This window comes from Brassica oleracea, chromosome C3 (genome assembly GCF_000695525.1).
Source record: "Brassica oleracea var. oleracea cultivar TO1000 chromosome C3, BOL, whole genome shotgun sequence".
Taxonomy (NCBI): domain Eukaryota; kingdom Viridiplantae; phylum Streptophyta; class Magnoliopsida; order Brassicales; family Brassicaceae; genus Brassica; species Brassica oleracea.
In genome coordinates, this window is record NC_027750.1 from 1 (window position 1) to 10,755 (window position 10,755).

The 10,755-nt window shown below is 36.3% G+C and overlaps 2 protein-coding genes across 2 annotated transcripts in view; both read left to right on the forward strand.

Annotated features, from left to right (window-relative positions):
* Positions 1 to 7,293: 7,293 nt before the first annotated feature.
* LOC106334098 (MYB-like transcription factor ETC1) lies at positions 7,294 to 7,802 on the forward strand. The gene is made up of 3 exons (XM_013772446.1): positions 7,294 to 7,402; positions 7,494 to 7,581; positions 7,706 to 7,802. Exons 1-3 carry the CDS (start codon positions 7,330 to 7,332, stop codon positions 7,800 to 7,802), a joined length of 258 nt encoding a protein of 85 aa, XP_013627900.1. The 5' UTR covers positions 7,294 to 7,329.
* Positions 7,803 to 9,492: 1,690 nt separating this feature from the next.
* Positions 9,493 to 10,755, forward strand: part of LOC106329309 (phosphatidylinositol 4-phosphate 5-kinase 10-like) — a 4,690-nt gene continuing 3,427 nt past the window's right edge. The window contains exons 1-5 of the mRNA XM_013767951.1: positions 9,493 to 9,598; positions 9,782 to 9,968; positions 10,060 to 10,222; positions 10,311 to 10,421; positions 10,564 to 10,751. Coding sequence (XP_013623405.1) covers positions 9,826 to 9,968; positions 10,060 to 10,222; positions 10,311 to 10,421; positions 10,564 to 10,751 — 605 coding nt within the window. The 5' untranslated portion in view covers positions 9,493 to 9,598; positions 9,782 to 9,825. The remainder of the gene's footprint in view (positions 9,599 to 9,781; positions 9,969 to 10,059; positions 10,223 to 10,310; positions 10,422 to 10,563; positions 10,752 to 10,755) is intronic.

Here is a 10,755-nt window from a genome sequence, read left to right on the forward strand (position 1 = left end):
AACCCTAAACCCTAAACCCTAAACCCTAAACCCTAAACCCTAAATCTCAAATACCCCTCAATCTCAATTACCCCTTTAATCTCAATTACCCCTTTAATCTAAAATACCCTTTAATCCCAAATACACATTATTCTCATATATCTTTTATCCCAAATTCCCCCTAATCCCAAATACATATATTCTCTAGTATACCATTTAATCTCAAATACCCTTTAATCCTCCTGAACTAGCCGTTGAATCGTTGAACTTTCTCGATTCATGATAATGGGCTTAGCCAAAATAAATAGCCCCTAATAGTTTCCCTCAACTCCGTCGCAAACTGTCTTGATTCATTTCTCTCATATTTGGCGATAATTCCTCGGCAACTATCTCGACTGCAATTTACAAACAAAACCCCAAAAACATTAAAGTAAATCGCAAAAGCAAAAAACGGTGAACACAAGTATAACGACCCTAAGCCTGGGTTTATAATTAAATCTAAGGTTTATGATTAGAATGGTTACTTTTAACACAAGAAAAGAGGAATAAGGCACCTTATCATATTGATCACTTGCTCCATATCACCAACCCACACGAAACGTCAACAGGATCTCCGACAAAATGGATCAACTACGGTGAAAAAGGGATCACGGCGGCGTAAATCGGTAACCGGTGGTGGTTGGTGGTGGCGAACGTCTTCAAAGTTAAGCGCTTTCCAATCCATACTAAAACAAAACAGCAAAGAGGATGAAGAAAGCAAACCGATCGTTCAATTTCACGCAAACCATGAACAGGACAAGAACAGAAGAAAAACAAATTTACGATTTAGAGATTTACAATTTCTTTTCGAGGAGAAGCCGCGCCGGAAGGAGACTCGTCCCGAAGAACCGCCATCCCTAAGATTGCTCCGCGCGCCGTCGCGGAATCCGTCGATGGAAACGATGTTGGGTTTTAACAGAGTTGGCCTTGCGTGAGATGCAAGCGTTGTTGGACTCCATCCTGTCTCTCAATCCGCAGAGGATCTTGGCGTTGTGTGTGGATTTTGGACTCTTCGTTTAGGTTGTGGAAATCGTGCTAGGGATGAGTGATCTTGATGGTTTGATGGTTTGATGGTTTCGATCTCTGCGAAGAAAGAAACCAGAGGGTTTCTTGATGGAGATCGTCTTTCTCGACGTCGTGCTCTGACTCTGTGTCGTTCTTGGCTACACGATCGTCGTGTCTGTTCTCCGGGAAGAGAACTGTAACAGATAGATGAAAGAGGGTTCAACAATGGTGGAAAGCAAAGAAGCCCTAAAAATTATGAGAAAGAAAGAAGATGTATTACCCAGATAATGATTGCTTCGCAAGGAACGGCTCCTCTCTCAATCATTGAACTTCGTTATTTTCTCTCTCTGCGGTTTCTCAAAGATAAAGAATAAGAATGATTCAAATTTTGAAAGAGAAGGAGGAGAAGTTATAAAGAAGATCTTCGCGAATCTTTTAACGGAAACAGAATTAGCCGTTGCTTTGGATAACGTTTCAGGTTGATCATTCTATGTAAAACGGCATCGTTTATTACTTATTTAAATCAAGTCAACAAAGAAACACCGTCATGCGGCGCCAAAGGTAATAGAAAGCGTTGACCTTTTATTGATCAGTTTCAGTCAGTATACAAACAATTAAACAAGGGTATTAAAAAGTTAACAACAAAGTTGATTATATATATATGACTAGTTAGTCATGAAACGTTTTTCCTTTTCTCTCTCTTAGACGCTCTGTCTTCTCTCCTAACCAGCAACTCTCAAATTTTCAGATTGACAGCTCCGGCGGCTTCTATAGCGCCGGAGCTGTGCTGTCTTGTTTATAGATCTCCTCTGTGTGGTCCTTTTAAAATCTGTCTTGTACCTGGTTTTTTTCCTTTGTCTTGTTGTAGCCTGTTTGTGTTAATGGTGTAGCTCTTTAGGTCTTGAGGAGATCCTTCAGTGGTCCGTAAGATGTGGTGTGGGTTGATTTCATCGTCGCTGCGGCGGTTCCCTTGATTGTTTTGGCTAGATCTGTATTTTTTTCTGGTGTACGGTGCTGGTTGATGCCGTCTCTGATGTGGGTTGTTAATTCTTCCATCAGTTTTGGTCAAAGCTCTGTTTTGTGAGTCGTTTGTGGTCGGCTTTTTGGTCTTTAGTGCTCACCCCTTCTCTGGTTTCTGGTAACCCAAGGAGCTCCTCTTTTCTGGTTTCGATTTGTGTTTTTCTCACCGCATGGTATCAGGTTTATGTCTCTCCATGGATGGGGCTGTAGTCTCTGGGAAGAGGTGGTTCACATAACACCATCTTCGCCGGCTTTTGTCTCCGGGAAGAGGTGATTCCTTTACACCGTCTTCGCCGGCTTAGCACCGCTTTTGTTTGCGGTTTGGTTGTTCTACGATTTTCAATGTCCTATGAGTTACTGTCTCTTGTTGTGGCGTTTCCGGTTGATTTTCCATTCCTGTATTTGGTCGCTGCATCTTCAAGGATACTATTATCATTAAAGATGCTTGTTCTTATTTGTTGGAAGATCAAAGCTCTGGATTCAAGCCTTTTTCAGTATGGTTTCGCTGATGGTGAAGTTCCGTTGGAGGAAGCTCATGTCTCCCGGTCGTGATGAGTGTTCACGCGGTGGTGTTGAGTCCTGTGTGGCTTTAAGGCCTGGTTAAAGCTTTTGTAATTTATGTTTTGGGTTTTGTTCAGCCTTGTTCGATGCTTATGTTAGGCTAAGTTCTTTTTTGACTTAAGACTTTTAATAAAACAACAGATGAAAAAAAAATAAAATATATATGACTAGTTAGTTGATCAAAAAATAATATACTCCCTCTGTTTCTAATTAGATGATGTTTTAGGAAGAGATTTTTGTTTCAAATTAGATGAAGTTTTGAAACTTTTAAGGTAAAAACTAATAAAATACTAAAGCTGATTAATTCTTAAATTAATTAATTGTTCTTCTCAATATTTATGCACAGTTCACGAAGTCAACAATAGTTTAATTACCTTCTTTAATCCAACATTGATTCTCCTCACAATTTTTTGTACAACTATAAAAACAACGACTACACTAATAGAAAACCATGCATTTTTCTAAAAAATGGATCAAAAGGAAAAAGTAAAAGAAGAAAAAATGAAAGACAAAAAATATTATTCACCAGATCTCTGAGAAGGATCAACCAAACACGTTGGGTTCAGAAACTGGATTTAAACAAATCACCTAATGAAGAAGAAGAAGAGCTTCACCCCATCGACGAAATTGATGAAATAGTACGAGCTATCCTAAAAATTAATTTTTCTAAAGCTTTTTAGCTCTGATATTTCTCATTCTCTGTACTTTTCTCTTATGGTCGTTGGTTTAAGTGTAAGAGAAGGAAGACAATAAATTTATCAAAATAAACTAAGTTTAAAAAAAGAGATTAAATAAATAAAATAAAATATTATCTGAACATATGTTTCCGTTTTTTATATTTTTATGTTTATCTGTATAAGTTTACTAGAGCATGTTTCTGCGTTTGTCACATGCTATTGATTAGTCAAGTAAATAAAATTGCAGAAAAAGTAATTAACGTGGCAAGAAATATATATCCACACACCAGATTCATACAAAATACTCCACTTGAAATACAACGTAAAAGGAATATAAAAATATAAAGTTCAAGCAATTTAACTTCATGCTTGTAAAATTTGGCTCCAAATTAAATTAAGACACTAAAAGATGTCGCGTGACTGTTTGTGTTCTACTCTATGAGTAGCATTACTTTTGTCTCTCTAATCAAATGTTTTGAATATAAATATTATTTTTCTTAATCTGTGTGTTTTGTACTAAAACATCATCTAATAAGAAATAGAGGGAGTATATGACTAGTTCAAGTTCATGATGCTTCTTGTTCTTCTGTATGTTGTTTTTGTTTCTCGGCTTTCTCTACCTCTAACTTCCCTCAGGGTACTCAAACTTATCTTATTTTCACTTGATCCATCAGACACTATTTAGACAGCCTCTAACTGCAACAAAAGCACGTCCAATGATAAGGGTTCGACGATTGGATCTCTCAAAATGCATCACAAGGTTAAGGTTCGTCCAGAATATATATGATTCGTTGTAGGTACCCACACGCGTGGAAACGAATGTAAAAACAGAACAATGCTTATACCTTAGAAGAGTCTTGCTTGATGTAAGAGAATAGCTCTTCAAAAGTCACTGTCTCAGGCTTAGTGACAACCTCAGCAGCAACCCTATTAGCAATATCAGAGTTGGAACTCAACCTGATAAAAAGACAGGAGCTCAAATACGTTAGAAAAGTCACATGAAATGTTAAAAACAAAAATCGCATGAACAAATAACTTAATACACATTTGTCTACCATTCAAGATAATCTTTAGTAGGCTGAACATCGACATCCATAAACACCCGAGACGATGACATAGAAGTGAGAGCAAGGGTTACTGTTAATACCAAATGAACCGATGTGATTATTCAAAACATGCATTACAACCGCCTCATCTAACAACAAAAGAATTACCTAATACAGTTCCAACTGAAAGACTACAAATAAGCTATGAATATGAGTATGACTCTAGTAGGGAGTACTAACCTCCAAGATGTTTTGGGTTCACAGTGGTGACCAAAAGAACGCTCGGAGTGCTTCCATACGACTTGAATTTCTGGCAGAAGTCGGCTGCAGCCTTGTCCCACATATAAAGCTTCATAACCGGTCTGCTACATAACATAGAAACCATGTGTTAAAAATAATATACAAAACAATGAAAGCAATAACAGTAGAACAAACTTACTCATGTGTCTGAACATGAACACATAAATGCCGCTTCTCTGCTATGTCAACTTCATCAAGAATCATATGGTCCAACTTCGTCAAGAATCATATGGTCCGTGATAGTCTGCCCATTCACCAGATTCATGTGGCCAACGTAATCTGAGATAGAACAATTTAAATACGCAGACATCAAACATCAACTCTAATCATATACCAAACGTGTCATCAAAACTAAATATTCAAACATGTCTTACCATAAAGATCACCCCTGGAGTCGCAATTGGCCTTAAACTCCTCATAGGTGTGGAACCTGAACCTATCTTCTGGAAACAAAACCGGAGGGTTCTCAAGCACCGACAAAGAAGAATTCCAAGAAAATGATACGGTGGCGACATGATCAGCAACCCGATACTTATCTTTGCTTCTGGATCCAAAAAAGTTGCTCAGGTTATACACAGAACCAGCTACCAGATCAAATGTCCCAACACGTCCGGCTGGGACAAAACCCTGAATAACGGTACCCTGTGAATAAATCCAAATCATCGATTAATATAATACTACCCCAATCAAACAATACTAAAGTAAAAGTCCAAACTCTCCCAACCGAGCAATATTAAAGCAAGAGGAAGAAGCTAAAAAGACGGACAAACCTCTTCGTCGATAAGGAGCATCTCTTGTCCAATCAGGGTTTTCGTGTTTGGATTGTGAGCCTCCCAGAAGTGAATCAAACGAAACCTCAAGTCAGCTTTGCGTGGGCCGTGGGAAACATCTCTGAACAACATCACTTGGTCGACACGCGCGGAGGAGAGAGCGGTAGCAGCGTCTGGGTTCATCGGATTGGCAGATGAAACAGCAGCCTTCTCGGTAGGGTTCATCACAGCCACGGAGGCATCAATGGACTTCCCGTTTGGTTTCACAAACGCGGAGGAGTCGACGGTCTTCTCGCTGGTCTTGCGGTCGGTGGAGATTGAAGATTTGCCGGTGTGTTCCATCGCGATGAATGTCAGAGAGAAAATTATCAACTTTGATGGAAACATGAGCTAGGAAAACATATTTATAAATAGAAAAATGGAGAGGAAGGCGAAAAGAATCCATTGAATGAGCTTAGCCAAGGTTTGATTAGAGTAGTTAATGGCGATATTACTCGGCAAAACGAGTTCAGGGAAAAGAGAGATGGAAGAGATGGAAGTCAAAAAGTGAGTGAAGAACAAATTAGGGTTACGACAACAACACGTAACACATCGGGCCAGCATCTGCAGACTGTGGGCTGAAAACTTGCAGATAAAACAGGCCGAAAACATCAGAAGCCCAAACCAACGTTACTCGCCGATGACTCGGCCATTTGCTGCATTACTACTGGTCGATTTTTCCATCCGACGTGGATGCTTCAGAAAGGTTGTTATTTAGCTTTTAGTATAGTTTTGATAAGATAAGATATATTATTGAGCTCTCTCTGTATTCGAAAGTTTCTGTGCAGCAGACCCAATAATAACATTTTTACGGGAAAAAAATATGTATATTTTAACTTACATATATAAGGATTGAATCATGCCCTGTTCCCAGCAAATTAAATATGAAAAAAATTTACGTGTCACGTTTAGTTGCAACTGCATAGTTTGTTCAGTACTTTGCTCAGCTTTTTCCCAAGGTCCTGTAAATAAATAAATAAACTGAACCAAATAAAAAGAAAAAGCAAAGAATAACATTCTGATGTGAATAATGGGAATATCCACAACGCTAGAATTAATTTTTTATTCAACCCTAACCAACTTTCAACTCTCCAATTGATAGTTGCAACAACACCTTTTCATTAAATTGTGAATTAATTGAAATGAAAACATTTAATTAATTGGAATTCATAAATAAAAATTTATACTAATTGATTGGGATTAATAAGTTCCAGTATATAGTGATTTTCTTAATACTCAGCAGCAAGTTATAGACCCGATCGAACCCAACATTTTCTCGCTAGGTACCTCAATCTTGTTCATTTAAGCTAGAGGGCTTGGATATGTGTGCATAAAAAAACGACGTAGTAAAAACAGTTAGTTGATATTAGGTTAATTTTTTTTTTGTTCACAGCCAAACGATTTCATTAAAATAATTTAAACCAGGGCCGGTACAGCATCCTGGTTTAAACAGAAGTCTGCAAGGGTTTTTTTCGCTACAGCGTCTTCGAACACTAAGTTAATTATTATTTACCATGCATATAAAACATAAACTCACGGCAAGTTGCTGATGTAATGAAACATGTTTAATATGATTCATATTGGTTCACAACGGAAACCCCTCAAGCATTACATTCATACCACTGGCATAATACTGCCACACATAAGTTGCAAATTAATTAATAAGAATAATATTTTAAGATTCTTTGTTTTGTTATATTTATGTACACTAACAATTTAGTTAAATCCGAATGAAGGATATTAAAATACATGATAACTTGATGTGAAAACCGGCCAAACTGGAATTTGACACTATAAATATAGAATAGGATTCGGGGTCTCTCTCTCTCTCTCTCTCTCTCTCTCAACCGTACCAAGTTCGAACTGATACGGTAGGATCGAAAATCATTGCAGATGGATAAGCAATCTAAGCCGAAGCATCCCAAGACCAATGCTTATGCCACCAGCGTTGCCTCTTCTTCTGAAGGTATACTATATATATTTCGCCAGCCATCTCGAAAATAAAGTTGCCGTATAAAAATTGACTTTATTTAAAAATGGCTGATGAGGTGGAACAGAAGTAAGCAGTCTTGAGTGGGAAGAAATAGCAATGACTCAAGAAGAAGACGAATTGATCTGCAGAATGTATAAGCTCGTTCGCCAGAGGTTTTTTGATTATTTCATCTTTTAAGTTAGATTTTAATTTTATCTGTGGGTGAATACTTATAACTATGTGATGATTTTAACAAACGGTATTATTAAGATTTAATTTTTGGGTTGGCTTGTGAAGGTGGGACTTAATAGCTGGGAGGATTCCAAGAAGAACAGCAGAACAGATTGAAAGGTTTTGGGTGATGAAGAATCATCGAAGATCTCAATTACGTTGATTGGCTACCTCTATGTCATTTTTATATATATAAAAGAATAAAGAATAACGAAATAAAAAATTTATTTACGTAAAATTACGTTTAAAAAATAGACATCCTAAGGCTTTGATCGGTAACCATGCGGAATGGCGGAATGACATATGAAACGCGATTCCGCAAGTATTTTACCAATCAAGAAAATGTTGCGGAATTGAAAAAAAACGCAAAAACGCAAATCTGCGTTTTTGCTGACAAAATTATAAAGAAAAAGTTTATTAAGTGGAAAAGTGAGTTTTAGTAGATTATGGTGGAAAAGTTTACAAAATTAACACTTTTATATTATTCAATTATATGTTAATACTATCTTAAAATTTAAAATACATACTAATAATTTTTTAATGATGAATAGTTATGTTGTAAATACAAATTTATTATAACTTTTATATTATAAAATGTTAATCTATTGTTAAAACATATTGAAAGATAAACTAGATATTTATAATAAAAACTAAAATATTTTTAATACATCTTACTTGTTTTCAGATTTATAATCATTAGTTTAATATATATTCCACCATTCCACAAATTTTAAAAAATTTCGCCGCTTAATTAATTTTTTCCACAGCTTAACTATTATATCTGTGATTCCGCGATTAAGCGATGGTTACCAATCGGAGCCTTATTCATCGAAGATCTCAATTACGTAATTTTTTTGTTTTTTACTTCGAATTTTTCTGTACCACCTTACAAGACCCATTCGGATATTTTTACATTTCTGGTCGATAACGGATTTCGAGTTTCGAATTTTATGCTCATGCCTAGAGATACTTATCTAAACCCTTACTTCCACTTGTCAAGATATAATTAGCTCAGATTTTTAATTTACACGAAAAATTAGTTTGTTAACAAAATCAATTAAAGTAACAATATTTTATGATTTAGAACTCTTTTTCGAGGACCCAACCGATAAGGTTGCCCTTAGACAAATAATGTCTATTATATAATAGGATGTCTAACTCTGATTAGTACATTCTGATTAGTACAATGTCTTTTGGAAATGAGCCCAAAACTAAATTCATGTAGATTTTGTCTTTAGATCCAAAGTAAATAATATCTTACTAATCATATGCGAAAGAGTTGGACATAGACCGAAAAAGCTCAACAATTAATATCAGAGCCAGGTTAACGAAAATCTGCCAAAAGACCATATTACACTTGAAGTAAGAAGCTTCACCTTCGGTGGAAAGGAGAGGTACGTGACAGAGACCAGACAAAGATCCTGAAAAGTTCGGTTGTGGAAGAATATATTGTTAAAATGATTTTACGATTAAGGGTGCTGAAGACTTATATCCAAAGTCTCTTTCTAGTGACAATACAAATATTATGTGGATATTCTAAATTATGCTACAAGGATTAGCTGGAAGGGTGGAAACTAAAAATTTGTGTAGTACTTGGTTTGAGAAGAAGTTCGTTGTGAATCCAAACAAAATGCTATACTAAAAATTCAAATAAATAATATCTAGTATATAATAGGATATTTAATTTCAACTCTGATTACGAGGTATTTTGGGAAGGAATCTAAAACCAAATTGGACTTTGCTTTTCGCAAGAGTTGGACATGGGTTTGAAAAGTCCAACAATGGTCAAGAGATAATAATATGAAACAGAAGGCGGGAATTGGTTTGATGTAAACAGAGGGGAATGTGTTGGCTAACTTCAACGGCCAAAACTATCTGAGTCTTCGTTATATTTCTCCGCCTCTTCAACAGATAACAAAAAAAATCCATAAACAAAAATCTCTTCCTGGAACAAAACGGGTATATTAATCTATTCCGCCTCCTCTGGAAATATTCTTCAATTATTTGAATTAGACATGTGTGTTGGCATGAATGGCCATCTCTAGGATTATTTTCTGCGCTGAATTTCGATTATTTCAGATCTAGGGTTTTGGCTTTTTAGGTCAGTTTTTATTTGACAAAATTTGGCGATTGTTCCTTTAGGGGCACACTAAATATGTGGGCTTAAGAGAGAGTTTAATACGGAAATGTTTTCAAGGGAGATAACACTAAAGGACGTGAAAGCCACTGAGAAGAACCGGATTCGTTACTCCTCTAAGCACATTAAACATCTCCCACCAGGAACCGTTACTGAGTTTGAATGGAAGGACTATTGTCCCTTGGGATTCAAGTAATAATTTCATGTATGTTTCAAGTTCTCATGTGCAGGGAGGGATATTTAGTTTTGTTGTTTTTTTCTTTTTCTTTTTTTACTTTTGTAGGCTTGTGCAAGAGCTTGAGGATATTAATCATGCTGAATACATGAAATCCATCTGCAATGATGAGACATTGAGGAAGCTTTCTTCCGGGAAAGTTGGTCATATGTTTCTTCTCTCCAAAGATGACCGCTTTCTCATTAAGATTCTTCGCAAATCCGAAATCAAGGTACAAATCTTTGTTTTCCTCTCCTTTTTTTTATAAAAAAAAGGCCTGAGTGATCTCGTTTTGGTTATGAAAAATATTTCTCATGTAGGTCATACTAGAGATGCTGCCTGGCTACTACCGACATATTCATAAAAACAGGACAACCTTGTTGTCTAAGAACTATGGAGCTCGTTCTCTCAAACCTATTGGAGGTGTTAAGGTAACATATATCAAACAGAAATAGTTCTTAAATTTTTATTTATTTATTTTAAAATCATTTGGGAATGTTTGTTTTGGCTTAGAACTATATTTGCTTAAAATCAATCTTCTCTACTTGTTCTGTTTCTTTCCTCCGTAAGCAGACATATTTTGTCGTCATGTCAAACATACTGCAATCAGATGTTTTTATGAACAAGGTCTATGATCTAAAAGGTTCATCACAAGGCCGAACTAACAAAAAGATCAAAGTGAGAGATAAAACCATTTTGAAGGATACCGACCTTGATTTTCATTTCTATGTGGATTCCTTGGCCAGGCACCGCCTCCTCAAGTGA